The sequence below is a fragment of the Homalodisca vitripennis genome, chromosome 1 (genome assembly GCF_021130785.1).
Source record: "Homalodisca vitripennis isolate AUS2020 chromosome 1, UT_GWSS_2.1, whole genome shotgun sequence".
NCBI classification, from domain to species: Eukaryota; Metazoa; Arthropoda; class Insecta; order Hemiptera; family Cicadellidae; genus Homalodisca; species Homalodisca vitripennis.
In genome coordinates this window covers 149,973,474-149,990,215 of record NC_060207.1, presented here as the reverse complement: position 1 = coordinate 149,990,215, position 16,742 = coordinate 149,973,474, and the positions used below count along the sequence as shown (strand labels likewise).

The following is a 16,742-nucleotide window of genomic DNA, read 5'->3' as shown; positions in this document are numbered from 1 at the left end:
GACAATGAAAATTGTGTGCGAAACCGCCTGTAACAGCAAATAATCGTTGAAATGATTATAAAGAGTTTTTTTAAGTAGTCCTATTTTTGCATTTTTAATGCTTCACGAATTTTATTTTTTGTTTGCACAATTGGTCACATGATATTTGATGACAACTAATTTTCTTTTGATACAACTATCAGTATTACTCCCAAAAATAACAATAAGTTGACTAATTAATCCATCATTGAGTTTATCAGTTTATCACGGCTTGTACCTCGATGGTAAAAAGAATAACATCCAGTAAGGCAATGAAAGTACAGAATTGGTGATGTAGCAACGCTGGTCAATATTTTCATTCTTTACTGTATGATGCAGGTCTACTAACATACTATCTTAGTAGACCTGCTAACGTAGGCTATTAGCCTACGTTGATGAATAAGTCTTACTCTATGACTAAATTGAAGAGAATCCTGTTTAGAGATGGGGAATGTCTTATTTGTTAATAACCTATTGCCAAAATAACGTAGTTTGTAGTTTGTTCGGTATTAGTGTCATGCTGTTTCTCAACTGACGTTAAGTTGCTAGTAAACTGAGACTAAATCTACACGTGTGGGGCTTTTTAGATATAGTATACGAAAATTCAACTAAATCAGTACAAAGTAATTTTAGATTGGTAGCATACTTTGAAATACTAATTATACACTACATATTTTAAAATTACCACTGCGCAATCATACAGTTATTGTTTAATATACAAAATTAACTATAACTGAGAACGAATGACGAATAAGTTGGGCCTGTTTTCATTTTTCCAGAAACAAGTCTACGTTTCTATTTTGTCAAATATATATTTTAATTATTTATTTCAACCTGATATTTTATTATTTATCTATTCAGCGCCATCCAGCTGACTAATATTGGTTTCTCAGTAACGTATTATCATAGAAGCGTTACCAGAACTGGTTCCGTTCCTAGCTACATTGCTTGCACGTTAATAGCCTCGGCTGTTAATCAATAACCAGGTTACTGAGTTACTAATACCTGAAAGACGTTACGAGAACGCTAAACTTCAGTCCACGTCCTGTTACTGAAATAACAGGGTGTTACTGGTATTACTTTATTCTGGTAATAATAGGTAACAACTGAATAACGATGTTACTGACACTAGTACGTTATATATCGCCCATCGGACATCATTCTCCAATCAATCATGTTATGAAATAAAATGCTATGATTCCATTCCCTGTCCCTAGTCTTATTTTAGAAATAATAAAAGTAAGTATTGTTATTGTTTATGATCATAGAATGGATGGTAGATGGGAAAAATGGGTCGTTTAGGTGGGATAAGGGGACCGTTTCCCTTAGCTAAGTTAGGTGCACTTTTAGCTAGACAAATAAGCAAACCTTTAGCAAATGCAATAGCGAGAAGTGCTAAGCAATATCCGTGGTTTAGCAGAGCTATTTGCATGCCTCCTGCTCATCGTGAGTTTAAATTGGAATTCCCGCCTTATTGCGTAACCTTGAAAACATACGTATCCTCACTTTTCCTATGTAGTTATTGCTGTAATTTTTAATATTGCAATAATTAGTTGAACATATTTAATACGATTTTAATTTAGGGTCTAGTCTATTCCAGCATAAACATAACTTGCTTTTTATTATCAATTAATGCAACTGTAATTACAAGTAGTAAGCTTCTCTTGTCTATCATGGATAAAAACAAGTAGCCTAATTTGATAATTTGCTACTATTAATTTCGACTATAGAAATTTAGAATCAAGGAGACACTAAGAATGGTAGCTGCTGCTTTTCCTGTTGCTAAGCTAGGCTCTCTTGTTTTGAAACAATTAAGTAAACCCATAGCAAATTATGTTAAAACTCAAGCAAAAGAAAGTTTGTTTTTTAGGACCTATATCTGCATGCCTCCAGCTCAGTGTAAGTATTTAAATTATTGTGAAGCTTATGTACTTGACAATAATGAATACTGCATGTTACTGAACATACTTAGGGCTACTAAAAATTACAGTATTACATTCTAACCTAAATGTTTTCAAAACATCTTTAACTCATAGGTCAGGTCAGTGACCTTTAATTTATTTACCGTCCGTGGTAGTATGATAAGCGAACGAGGCTTTTTATATAGAAATTATCAAACAATATTTATTATACATATCAACCAATAATAATTAATTTGAATAATAGGTAAATCATCTGGGGCAGAGAGCGATAGCGGACCCGGTTTTTATTTCGCTTATTAAAATCACCAATACTTATATTATACTGAATAACAAAGCTATCAACGTATCTAAAATACTAAATTAAAGTACATGTTTCAAATTAATAGAAATAGTTTAAACTTATGTAATGTCCTAAATAATAACGGAACCATGACCATTAATGAAACAATACAATTAAGAAAAGTGATAGGAAAAATGACATTTAAATAACAAAGAAAACGTAACAACAAAACAAAAATCTTGAAACCGAGACAAACGGAGTAAATCATTTTTATTGTTATTTTGTATAGTTTTCTAAAGTTAAGTTAACCCTCTTTTTTATTTCAAAGAAGTTACTTAAAGAACAAATTGTGTTTAGAATATGAAAATATGTGTACAGTTGGTGTGGATGATTTTAATTATTGTTCAAATTAATTACGATTAGTTGAATATATCGATGGGTATAATAATTAAATATCGTTTGATAATTTCAATATAAAATACCAGATCCGATTATCATACTCTACCCATTGTCCCCATCGACTTTACACACTTTTTTATATTCTACACGGCTACAGTATAATAAGTGGCCACCAATACAATCGGATTACAATTATCGATTTTAAATATTGATACTATCAAATACGACATTTGACCTATAGATATTCCTAAATAATCGTTACCAGCTTTCTTTATTTAGACTAGTGACGTCATTACCAGCTGTTGTTATTTTGTTTATGTAAGAGAAGGCTAATGATAACGACAAGAACAATTGCGATGAATATGCAGAAGCTATTGGCTCAAAATGTTTTTATAAACACAGCAATGTTCGTGGTTACAAGGTAATGAACTTGCTCCTTTAAATCCGAATTGTCTTGCATTTTATTGACAGGATAAAAACTACAATTAAAGGTGGAAATCAAATAGTGTTTCGCTGCAAGAAAAGTAAGAATAAACACAACGTATCTAAAGATGATCAGAAATACCATCAGTACCTGCAGAAATATCATTTCAGATTGGCTGAAGTAATCGTAACTACTACACTGCTCAAACATTGTTTAGGATAAAGTTTAGTTATTTTATGTAATCTGAAACAAATACATTTATTTTACATATAAAAGTATAGCTTAACTAGAATACAATTTTAAAAGCCTAAAACTTAATTCATTTCGACATTATCACTCAAAATTAGTTCAAAGTAGAATTGTGTATGAAAATAAATAAAAATCATGTGTTTCGTTATTGACTAATGGTGGCAAGAACAGTGATGTATGTGTCTTCTTTGTTTCACAAGCAGTCACATTTATCCTTGAAAATACATAAAGTAAGTAAATGTTATATTTTGTTGTAATTATATAAATTATATATTACATTTTAAATTTATACATTAATTTCTAATGAAACATAAAGATTGAAAACTAGTGAAACCATATTGTTCTTTGAAGTATCTACTACATTATTTGTTCCGACATTTTGATTTCTGGTCTTTTGGATGGTCATGAATATCGATGATTCGAATCATTCAATAATCATAATCCGATTGAGTTAGCGGCCACTTATTATACTGCAGTCTTGTAAGAATTGTTTTATTAGTGACATCTTTTGACTGCTTCGACAGGCAAAGAGTTTGCAATCTAGCTAGATGAGGTCACTCTAGATACACAGATGATCACAGAGATGCACATTTAATCTGTTATGTTAGATTTGTTAATGAAAAATAGTTGATTGAAGATTTATTGTTTTATCAAGAGATTAAAGGAGAAACAACTGACAAAGACTTGTTTGAGATTATTGACAATTGTATAACAAAGAACAAAATTAAGTGGGAAAAGTATGATGGTTTTATGTACCGATCAGGTACTAAAATCATGCATTCAGTCCAAAACACCTAAAGCTTTTTGATTAATTATATTTTTATATATATTATTTATATTAATTATACCAAAGAGAGGTATTGGCAGCTGAAAATTTAAGTAAAGAATTGGACGACATCTTAAAATCAGTGATCCAAGGTGTAAAATTTATTAAAACCAGACCCAACAAAGCTAAATTTTATGTCAAAATAAGTAATGACATGGGTGCTGATCATTCGTGTCTGTTTTACAAGTCGGTGGTTGTCTCTGGGTAAGTTGTTACTGAGTGTATGAACTCAAAATGTATTCATTTTTCTGATGATAAAAAACATGTTATTGCTAATATGTTTATTGCTAAATTGGCTATTTTAACGGATTAAATAAAAAACACTTCTACTATGGAAGAACAACTTGATAAAAGGCTATAATACAGTATTTCCTTCTTTAAATCAGTGTCTGCACAATAATGGACTGATATTAAAAAATGAACTGAACATTGCCTTCGTCATTTATTCAATTTGGAGCTCTATTTCAAAAATATTTTCTGAAGGATGAAATAAAATCAATGCAATTGGTTTATGACCCTATGAATGCAATGACTCCTGAGACCTTCACTCTTACGAGGAAGCTGAACAGCTCATTAATATTTCAACAGACTCATCTTTAAAATCCAGGTTGCAGTCCAAGTTTTTATTTGAATTTTAGTGCAGCATTGAAAATGAGTATCCAGTAGTAAGCAAGAAGACGCTTAGAGTATTGATACCATTTGCTAGTTCTTACCTGTGTGAGTGGGATATTCAGCAGTTGAGGCTATAAAATCTAAATATAGAGCTAACCTAAGATAATTAAGATTGAAAAAGAAATTTGTGGTGTTCTACTAAAAATAACACCAATATTTGATGAAATGATCAAAGATAAACAAGCCCATCACTTTCAGTATAGCTAAAAAACACTTGGAAAAGTTATTAAGTATTATGACATGTATTAACTGTTATTTATCCAATAATTAAATAATAAATTCATAGGCTTTTTGTTTTTGAAAGAAAAGTGTTTGGATTCTATATTTCTTTAAGGTTACCCCTTCCTTTTTTCACCATATAAATATACATATTATATAATATTTACTAATAAACATTGGTAATTAGGCTATATAAAAATTGTAGTCTCATGAAAAATTAAAATTAGACGCCATGTTTTATAGTGCATTATAGCATATAGTGACAGTACTGTTTTAGTTTGTATTCACTGTGCCACTGGTAATAATATGTATATTAAGAGAGCGGAGAAAAACTGTTCGACCCCACCAGGATAGATCCATAGTGAATGTGTTAACTACATGTATTATATTCTGACAGTTACAGTACAATAGTTCTGGCAGTTACTGTCCAGTAATTTAACATGTTGACAGTGCCAGACACCTTGCGGTGATAGAGAGATATAGAAACTGCTTAGTCCAACTCAGTAGAGCTGCAGAGGTGTTAAGTTGTTACAGATTTGATATACTGGGTGTCCCAAAATTACAGGACCAAACTTCACCAAATTGTTCAGGAGGTCAAACTGAACAAAAAATGTCATGTGGAGGTCAAACTGAACAAAAATTGTCATGTAATGTATAGTCCTATCTAGCTTCGTTTACCTTAGATCGGCCATTTTGTTTTTTACATACAAGTAATTTTATTTTCAATACGGGTTTACCGATTTTGTTGAAACTTGGCATAAATATTATAAACATGAACATAAGTTGTAAAAAAAAAGATTTTTTAAAAATCTTATGTGTATTTTCAAAATGGCGGCCATTTAAAATATTAAAATCTAAATAACTTGAAAACCAACAGTTTTTTTTAAGGCCGCCATTTTGAAAATACACGTAAGATTTAAAAAAATATTTTTTTTACAACTTATGTTCATGTTTGTAATATTTGTGCCAAGTTTCAACAAAATCGGTAAACCCGTATAAAAAATAAAATTAATTGTATGTAAAAAACAAAATGGCCGATCTAAGGTAAACGAAGCAAGATAGGACTATACATTATATAACATTTTTCATTCAGTTTTACCTCCTGAACAATTTGGTGAAGTTTGGTCCTGTAATTTTGGGACACCCAGTATAACAGTGTTTGATATATAATATATATATATTGCCAAACCTGTGTAAGGTTTATTCAGAAGTTTTGTATCTTATTGTAGCAATCGTGTGATAAATTAGGAAGGATATGAAACTAATGTGAAATTCTGGGTTATTAATTTTACCTGAGCTTTTACCAAAGTTAAAAAGTTTTTCTTATGACTGTTTTTGTATATAGGAAAACATTGCTCAAAAACTTGTTTGTTTCAGTCTATAACTGGTGTGAGGTCCGGATGAAGATGTGGGTGATGAACTTGGGAAAGCCTGTAAATATACCTAAATTAAATGAAGCTATGGCCATTGAACTCGGAGCAAGTCTGTTAGGAGAAGCCATCATCTTCTTGATTGCTGCAGGCCTGCTGCTGGCAGAGTACACAAGACAGGTGCGCAAGGAGACTGCAAAAGAAGCGGCCCGTCAGGAGGAAATGAGCAACATTCAATACACCATACAGGAGCTGTATTTTCAGGCTGAAAGACAGGAGACTCAGATCCGTGAGCTGTTGCGAACTATTTCCGACTTGGAAGGAAGAGTGGTCAAGGTCCCCTGGAAGGGAAAGCAGCCTGACGAGTCACTCGAGACAACAAAACCTTTGGATGAATCTGATTCCATACAAGACATTAGGTATTACCACCGAGAAGGCTTTGGTACACCAATGAAAATGTCTTACATGTGGCCAGAAAGAAGAGGTATGATATTTACAGCTGTTGCGTATCTGTCAAAAGATGTATTTAGAAATTCTAGTGAATATAGTGACAGTAATGTATAGATTTTAGTGTAAAATTGTTCAGGTGATATAATAGGCAGTATAATCCCGTCATAAAAAATGATTATATTTATATTTGTAATGTAGATATTGGATTAAAAGCGGTTACTTGAAAGGCCTTGTTTGTATATAATTTTATCTTATAAACAAGATTTTGGTTCTAGTAAAAATCGTGTACTTGCCCTGCACAAGCAGTAGTTGTTTTTCTTAAAATTGAAATCTATATAGGGATGTGTACATCATATTTTTGTTACAGCTATTCCTGTTGGATTACATATCATAAACATGAATAAAAAATCTCAACATTGTAGCAGTTTAATTTAGCCTGCTCTTTTAAAATATTTTGACATATTGCAAAAAATAGTTATTACTGTATTTTTTTAATTTAAATGTTTTTCATGAGTTGAATGTGACATCAAACTAAAATTGGATCATTTACTTTTTAAACATGTGCTCTGCTTTTGTGTACCTTATAAACGAACTCAAAGTTTCTGTAGACAACTTATTATTATAATAATGTCAGTACCAGACATTAGTTTATCACCATTATAATACTACACAAATAATATATAAATCATTTAGTATTTTTATATTAGCAGATCGTTCTATGATTAATCATATCTATGGTTTCAATTACTGGTACAAAAAATAATCGAAAATAGTAAAAAAGAATGAATTATTCATAAGCCAGAAAAAGCTTTAGTCAAAGAATAAATTAAATAGAAACTAGAGAACTTAGTTTCTATCATTATAAATCCAAACCCAGTCCTCTTATCCATTCTAACGGTGCTTCGTGTACTGTATGAAGATGGGCTGGCTCCCCTTGAAATGCACACAAAGGATAATTTTCAGGTATATGACGTATTGGGTTTCGTGTCTGCTACACCTACATTTCCAAGATCCATTCTACATACATTAGTTAAATATCTTTTTAACAAAGTCCTTTCTCTCTGAGAGTGTTCTACATCACCCACTATATCCGTTGGATTTGGAATTTAGAACTTTTGTCTGCCATCAAACGCATCCCTATTATGTTATCCAGATGTTCTTGGAATGAAAATTCATTCCTTTTTAAGGTTCCGTATTGGTAGTCTGAATGGATGGATGGCTGGACATTAGCCTACCTCTGTTGTGAAGAAGGACAAATCTGGGTTTGACAAAATCTTGTCATATTCTCTTAGTAAGACATCTGTGATGTGTAACAGGGGGTTCAATTTATTGAGTACCAGGAGGCAAGGAAGAGGAGTAGGGATCAAGAGTGCCTCCGACTGTCCTTGTAAGCATGTTATGTTTTATATCAACTGGTATGTGAACTGTTCAGCCAGATGGGAGTACGGTATTCAGATGTAGAGTAGACCAGAGAAAGAGCTGAACTATGTATAATGTGTGCATTGGCTCCCCAAGATGATCCACCTAAATGCTGTGTTATGTTGGTTCTGACTTACCTGCAGACTTTTATGTCTGTTTTAGAAGTCAGCAAGCAATCAAGTATGACTCGTAGGTACTTAGGATGTTCAATGTGGTTGAGTTCAACACAGGCATTTAGATTTTATTTTGCAAACTTTTTATTAAGATGAAAGTAGCATACTTCAATCTTAAAAGGCTCAGGATGTAGTGTCCTTTCCTGAAAATAATCCTGCAGGATGGAAATATCTTGTGTTAAATAGCCTCAGTTTGATCCAAGCCCTTGTGCTGGGTTTTTAAAGCGATATCTGCATAGATGAACTTGCTGGGCTGTATTAAGACAGGTCAGGGGTGGATACGTTAAAAAGGGGGGAGCAAGAAACACTCCTCACAGATATTAAACTTTCTGCTACTCAACATGGAATTGAGAAGCCGCACTAGGGCAGGGACATGGTTGTAAAATTTATAAAGAAGGCCCCATCTTCACACAGTGTCTTAAGTCACTTTAAGATCTTACCTTAATAAAAGCCGTTGATGCAAAAACCTAGTGGCAACAATTATGGCCAAGTCTCAACCCTGCTTGTTCGACATGGATGCTGGAATTAAGAATAGTGTAGAACAGCTTATAACACAAACTTAAAAGCGTTATTTTAAGTTTTACGCTCGAGGTTTGAAGAAAAAGACTCACAATCCGCCTTGCTGGAATTCCATCTTGGGTGTGTGAATGATTGGATCAAGGAAATCTTAACTCCAACCGATATCATAACAGGTCTGTGCTGGAACTCCTGTATATATCAAGAACCTTCTTACCCACAGTTATCAGCAACAAAGATCGGTCACGTAGCAAAAGCACAAGTCTGGGAAAAATTACAGCAATATGGAATGGACCACAATAGCTAACACGTCAGTGTGGAATAATTTATAATCTTTCTTTGACAAATAGTTTCTATAAGAAGTGTGTTGAAATATTTGAGCCAATTTCTGTTTTGGAGTTTATTGTGAAACAGGGTCCAAATATTACATGTACTTATGGCTCTCTAAAACCATATCATTGGTTTAGATTTTCAATATTTTTGTGATACTGTTTTAATTATTTTTGTTCATATGATTGGCGATATTTTATCCTAAATATTCTTTTAAACATAATTTAAGAGAACAGGCTATTGTAAAAGTAAACTACAATACTAGTGATTTTATTTGATTTTTGTAGATATATTATTTTAGTATAATTTCGTACTGAACAAATTATGTGAGATTTGGTATAAACACCCTTTTTAAAATTATTATTTAACTATGAACCCATTAGCCTCCAACTATGAAATTTTGAGAATCACTTAATTTTGAAAAACGCACTTTTAGATCAAATCAAAATTTTAAATTTGTTAACAAATCTTTTTATGATAAAGTATGTTGTGCTGTCAAAGAAGAGCATTTAAAACTGAATAAAATGACACCACTCCCATCTCTCTAGCTAAATTAGAAGTTAAGCTATGGTGATTCCAAAATATGTTGATTACAGTTTTTTGGTGGATTTTGAGAAACTTTACATAACCCCAAGTACCTTGAAACCTGTTCCACCTGAAACTTGATTGGTGGTCAAGTACCTTTGAAACCTTTTGAAATATTTGCGAGGAAATTGGCAATTTTCCTAATCTATATGAGTACTACCTTCATACAGAATGATTTTAATATCTATGTAATGAAATAAAAATCAACTATACCACAATACAAAACACTAAACTTAAGAGTAAAAACAGTAAAAAATTACAATCAAACACAATACAACACTAGCCACTGAACATAAACAAACCAATTGAACTGATTGACTTTTCTTGTCCACAGATATCCAAAATCAACATTGTTTTCAGAACAGAAATTGTTTTTACTGGTGAATACCATTATATGTGACTATGGAGTATTTTAAGAAATTCATAGTTTCCCAGTGTGTCCTGGACTCATAGACTATGTAATGAAATTGCTCTCACTATAACACTAGCTCTTAATGGCTAAAACATACTAATTTTATGTCAAGTTACCATTATAAACTACATTTAGTTAGTTCTATTTAATAAATTTAAAATGCTCAAATGGTGTCAAGCTAGCTTCTTATGTTTTAGAATTATTTATTTTTTAATTATAGCTCAAAAATAGTGATGATGTTAGGTACACTGAAGGGTATAAGAGATTATAGAATTTCATTTGACTATAATATTAGAACAAAGATAAATGTTTACAATATATATATATATTATATTAAAAGAAAACGGATATACATGTATAAGGCATTAAAAATTAGGTAAAAAATTAAAATTTGTAAATTGGGTGCATTTTTATTAGTGACTAAGAAGAGTTGAATTACTAAGTAACTAATTACTCCCTGAATCCTGATTATCCTATAGTTATCCAAATATATGGCTGGTGTAAAAACACTGTAATATATTGGTAAATTATTTCTAGTTACAAGTCTAATTATACAGTTTTAATCTATTGGGCCATTAATTTTTCATGATACTTGATTATTCTTTCCCCACTACCGATGTTACATGTGATATTTAATCAGATGATCTAAATGTAAAAATTTTGCCCTAATTTCATTATTTTTATAAAATACACTGACTATTGATGGCAGTCATTAAAATCATACTACAATTAGTTGGTTCATTTTCAAATGAGTACTGTTAGCATTGAAAATTAGTTTAATTTTTAGAAAGATGTTCTTAAGGCATTTGGCCAGATATTTTTACAACATGCTCTGTACAACTTCCTTCTCAGTGTGCATTGTGTAATTTAAGTTCATGTGGAGAGACACTTGTCACATGTTTGGATTTTTTATCCTGTGTTAAGGATAACATTGAATGCTATATGAATCAGAGCAGTGTTATCAGTACTACTTATTCTTCCTCTCACTTCCTTCACATGTTTAGCTCCCAGTGCAAATGTAGTCCTTATAATATAGACAGAGTAAGGTTAAGAAGAACAGACTCTAAAGTATGGCCAGTACTAAATCAGGATATTATTGTAATTTATTGTGTTTGGTATAAATGTCCATATACATAGTTCATCAATAAACAAATTGTATGATTGTTGATTTAATTCATCTGGATTGTATTAATTCCTACAAAAAATAATAATTTTCATTTATTTTGTCAATTTATTTGTACTTCAGATTCATAAGTTAATAATCTTATAAAGCTGTCAATAATGATAGTCAAAAAAGTTCTGATTGTGAATAAGGCCACTGCCTTCATGTCATGTGAAGTGACATGATTTAATAATTAGCATAAGAAAATACTCAAAGTAATAAAATGTACAGTTGCATGGTGGAACTCAAATCAAGAGTGGTTTACTTTTCAATTCAAGCAAACACTTAAGAGGTTTTTTGTCTACATCTAAACAAATAAATGTATTATATACCTTACAATATAACTACTTGATATTTTGAAATTGATGAAACTACTGTTTTTTTAAACGGAAATATATTAGAAACATATATTAGAAACCGTATTAAATATAATTATCCCACTTTGATTAAATAATATGTCCAAAAAATACTTCGACACAACAAGCTAAATTTTGTATACAGAATTATTATTATTATTATTTTTTTAGGAGCAAAGGATTAGTGTAAACTTTTATTTTATTGATATATTTATGAAACAAACTCCTACTTTAAATATTGTTTTATATTGATCAAATTTTAGTCCCATTTTTTTTAGTTATTGCATTTTACATGTTATTTAAATTGTAGCTGAAAATGTAATTTATGTAAATAAATCATCTTGTTACAGAATGGTGGTTTTAATTCATCCTGATATTATCAGTCTAGTCATATTACATTTGTCATTCAACTGAAAACTTCAGTACTAATTAAAATAAACGAAGAACAAACTTTAATAAAGCACTGAATTACATAAATGTATGTGTAGCCCTGAGAGTATTCATTTAAGGTAAGCATTTATTTTCTTCAAATAAAAGATTTATAAAATAAGTAGTATTGTTTATAGATCAGTGTATAAATGTTGTTTATTCTCTCTATATAGTTTTTTAAAGTGAGGTAATTATAATTGCACTTGATAGTTAAAAGCTCAATATTTCTAACATACAATCACCAAATCTTTCTCAAATGTTTGTCAGTAGAGACTTGTCAAAGAATGCTCTCAGTATTAATTTACTGTGCTAGAAAGCAATTATAGTACGATCCCCATATCAATAATTTTGATCGAGTTTTGAACAATAGTGCTACTATTTGTGTATGTATTAATATGTATGTAATAATTAGCTGATACTGTGGCTTTGTTAGAAATTTCCTATTGAATAACAGGTGCATTGAAAGCATATCCTTTTTAAATTGCAATAATAAACAGTCCTGAAAATAAGTGATGGTCACTGAAAGATATTCCAATATTTTGATCCATTTCAGAATATTGGACTTTAAGTTAGAGAAGTGTTATGGGGCCCTGAAGTTGAAGAAATAGTTTTTTTGAGTAATAGTGGATTATTCAAATTTCTATCTAAGATTCTCTAGTATTTTAATAGCTCCAACAAAAAAATTATCATAGAGCTCCATCATATTCCATCATCATACTGGTCTAAATAAATCAACTGATACTACAATTGTATCGTGTGATGTATTGTAGTATCAGTTGATTTATTTAGACCAGTATGATGATGGAATATGATGGAGCTCTATGATAATTTTCAATTGGAAGTAGATCTACTTATCGTCTATATTATTTCAGTGTCCATGATCAAGAGGTTCAAAAGTAAAACAAAATTTTTATTGCCTCTTATTTCAAATTTTGGAATGTGTTAGAACACTTCTGGTTCGAAAGAATTATATTTCAGACATCAAGTAAACTTTGCCTTGTTGAGACAATAAAAAATGTATATACATAGATATGAAAAAGCAATGTCAATTAAAAAGCGCCTACTGGTACAAGGTATTTTTGGTGCCGTAGTAGCTTTTGCATTGATGCCTCAATCAAGAAAATATATACAAATGTTGGTCTAGAAAGCTTTCTTTAGTGAAAATGTGTCTCCTCCCGACCATAGTCATCTACTTCTAGGACACTGAGAAACTGAAATACAAAATATAGTTATTCTAGTAGTTACAACCCCATTTCTAATCATGTGGATGGTTGGTTGATCATCATGAAAAAATTTGTATTTGTCTGTTGAGAACATAAGTGTATTTCACATTTTATTGTTCATAATAAACATGTGAAATTTTATCCCTAGGCAATTGCAAAATTAATAAACAAAAATATAGTTCTTCGATGGATGGTTGATATGGATGAAAAATCTTTTCTTTTTTCTATTGATAGCATGAGACACGTGTAAAATTTGATCTTTCTTGGACATTGAGAATGTAAAAACATAGTTCTTCTAAGGGTTGCACCCCCAATTCAAATCCTGAAGAAGTTTTTAATCTTTATGAAAATGCTTTAGTATTTCTATTTGTCATGAAGCATATGCGTGCCAAATTTTAATTTGTTGAGATATTGGGAAGTTAAAGAATTAGTGATGAGTGAATTTCATTATTAATATAGAGATATTATGACTATGGTTTTCCATTCTAAGCAAATGTCTTGAGTATTACTAAAAAAATAGTCTGTTGCTGTATTTAAAATGTATTGTGAATGCCAAGTTTATTTTCCTATACACAAAATACTTCATCATATCTTAGTCAAATTTCACATTTATGATTTAAATCTTTAAAGGAATATCTTTAATATGGCTCAAATTAAAACATTTAGCTAATGCATTTATATGCTTAATTTATTTAGAAGTGTCTGTTATATAATTTTCTTAATGTTCAGAGTAAGATCTTTTTTTAAGGAAGTGTATGATGTATATCACAGTTATAAAATTTTTCAAATATATAATATAATATTTTTTAAGATAACTGTAATTTTGGGTTAGGTAAAAATAACTTAAACCTATAATTTTAACAACTAATTTATTAAAACAAACTCACAAAGTCATATACAAAGTAATCCAAAGTCCGGTAAAATAAGGATGCAACCTCGGAATGAAAGATAATAATCTAAAAATTTGCATACGTCTTTATTTTGATGGTATAAAACTTACCTCAAAAGTCTCATATATTCACGTGTACCCGTCTTTAGATATTTAAGGTCAAAGTTCACGAAAATCGGTTTTTTTTTTTCAAATATCTCGTTTCCCTTACGCTAAATGACTTTGAAGGTGGTTAGAGAAATTGTAGAACGGGGAATTCTCTTCAACATTTGTCTGAAGTAATTTTATGTACGTTCAACCCTTTTTGAGATACAGCGCAAAGAGTAGGGAACCGCTTACATGTATATCCGATAATGCGTGGTCAGCCAGTAGAATACAATAAATAAATTAGTTATATTTTTAATTATTCACTTACTATTATTATTATTAATTAATACTATTATTATTGTTAGCATTATTATCATTATAATTAAATTTTTATTATTATTTAATATACCATATTTATAGATATTAATTATAAATTATATATTCTCTAAATAATACTTATTTTATTTTTACCAAACATACAATATTAAAAGAAATATTTTAAATGAAGTTTAATTATATATTTATTTATTGATCCAATAATCAATTTATTAAAATTACAATTATAAAATATTTGTTTTCATTATTAGTGATTAATATTTTTGTTTTAATTTTCATCTTGTTCATCGTCTTCTTCTTCTTCTTCCTCTGGCTGTTCAATATCGGATTCATTATTATCATTCTCATTTACTAAATTATGAGAATAGAAAGATTCAAGAATATCAGGTGCATATTCACTTTCTTCATTGAAACCATCTGAAGTTGATGAAGCGTTGAGGCATGATTGTCCATTACACTGCCCACAAATTAAAGTACATCGCAATCCTGATTTCCTGCATCCGCAATTAGAAGCACAACCTTTCTTGCAATTGCAAAATATTGTATTCAGCAGTTCTTCTGGTGCTGGTGGTAATAATGTTGTTATTGGTCCCAGGAGTTCATTTTGCAGTACCCAGCCGAATTCCTGGGGTTCTAAAATCATTTCCCAACCTAATTTGGGTCTAATAATAGACACGAAGGATATGCTGACGAGCTGCTGTACTTGAAGGAGGGAGACTTGATAACTGCACTGGTTTGTTGAGTCTTGTTGATTTGATGAACTGGGTGTATCGAAAAGAGTCTATATCGTCTTCTGATTTCGGAGCATTATACGTTGATAAGAAAATACGTACTCCATTTTCAAATAATTCTTGTACAGAGCAGTTTTTTTGTTTAAATAGTTCAGCTGATTGATTTAAATCGTGATGTTTTTCGAACATTTTAATAAACTATATTTTACCTTTTTTATAAAGCCCAGAAGTCATATCACATCCACTAAATGCGTGTAAAAATAATATGTGTTTCTTAGAATGAGGGTATTTATCAAAACTTTTCGATGAATACAGTTTTGTCTCCACATTACCCTTACCCATTTTTTTTGAAAAAGATTTCTTGTTGATGTGATTGAGCACGTCCTATTAAGATAACTAGCAAATCAATATCTTTGCCTACAATGACAGAAGTTTTTTTTTAAGTTCAGACTCTGCAATAGCTGTTTCTACAATGAGAACATCAGCATCATCTCTGGCTTGTTTTGTAGTGATATTAACAGTTTTTACTTTGTTGATAAGCATGTCTATAAATATTTTTTTATTAGATGAATTCGATAAAAAATTTTCTTGGCTGATTGGCACCTCTATTGTTTCATCAGAGCGAGTTCGTAAGATTTTGACACACCAGCAGTTCTTCTTAATTGTTCCATTGCTTTAATGTTCCTAGTGTTGTCTGAGTAACCATCAAGTACAACAACGATACTTGACCCATAATGTGTTTGTAAATATTTGACGTATTTATTCAAAATATCAGAGATAGTATCATCTTTATTCCATACAACGCAATGCAAGGGAAAACCACCATTGATGATATATGTTGTAGTGGTTTCGTCTCGGTATATTAAATAATAAATAATAATAAATATTTAATAATAATGATAATAATAATAACAATAATAATAGTACTAAGTAATAATAATAATAGTAAATGAATAATTAACAATATAAATAATTTATTTATTGTATTCTACTGGCTGACCTCGCATTATCGTATATACAGGCAAGCGGTCCCCTACTCTTTGCGCTGTATCTCAAAAAGGGTTGAACGTACATAAAATTACTTCAGACAAAAGTTGAAGAGAATTCCCCGTTCTACAATTTCTCTAACCACCTTCAAAGTCATTTAGCGTAAGGGAAACGATATTTGATATATATATATATATATATAGATATTTGCAAAAAACTGATTTTCATGAACTTTGACCTTAAATATCTAAAGACGCGTACACGTGATTATATGAGAC

At 30.6% G+C, this 16,742-nt stretch overlaps 1 protein-coding gene across 6 annotated transcripts; it reads left to right on the top strand.

Moving 5' to 3' along the window:
* Positions 1–1,283: 1,283 nt before the first annotated feature.
* LOC124373882 (optic atrophy 3 protein homolog) lies at positions 1,284–12,310 on the top strand. Of its 6 annotated transcripts, none has more exons than XM_046832216.1 (3): positions 1,284–1,464; positions 6,387–6,863; positions 10,187–11,565. In XM_046832216.1, the coding sequence occupies exons 1-3, from the start codon at positions 1,299–1,301 to the stop codon at positions 10,234–10,236; spliced, it is 693 nt and encodes a 230-aa protein (XP_046688172.1). In that variant the 5' UTR covers positions 1,284–1,298; the 3' UTR covers positions 10,237–11,565. The 6 variants fall into 6 exon arrangements, with proteins under 6 accessions (XP_046688172.1, XP_046688180.1, XP_046688159.1 ...); XM_046832224.1 differs by lacking the exon at positions 10,187–11,565 and adding an exon at positions 12,133–12,310 and having other exon boundaries at positions 1,285–1,464; XM_046832203.1 differs by lacking the exon at positions 10,187–11,565 and having other exon boundaries at positions 1,287–1,464; positions 6,387–7,259.
* Positions 12,311–16,742: the final 4,432 nt, after the last annotated feature.

Coding starts and splice junctions, on each gene's coding strand:
- LOC124373882 (XM_046832203.1), top strand. CDS start 1,299: ATGGGAAAAATGGGTCGTTTAGGTGGGATAAGGGGACCGTTTCCCTTA. Junction 1,465..6,386: donor TTGCATGCCTCCTGCTCATC/GTGAGTTTAAAT, acceptor TGTTTGTTTCAG/TCTATAACTGGTGTGAGGTC.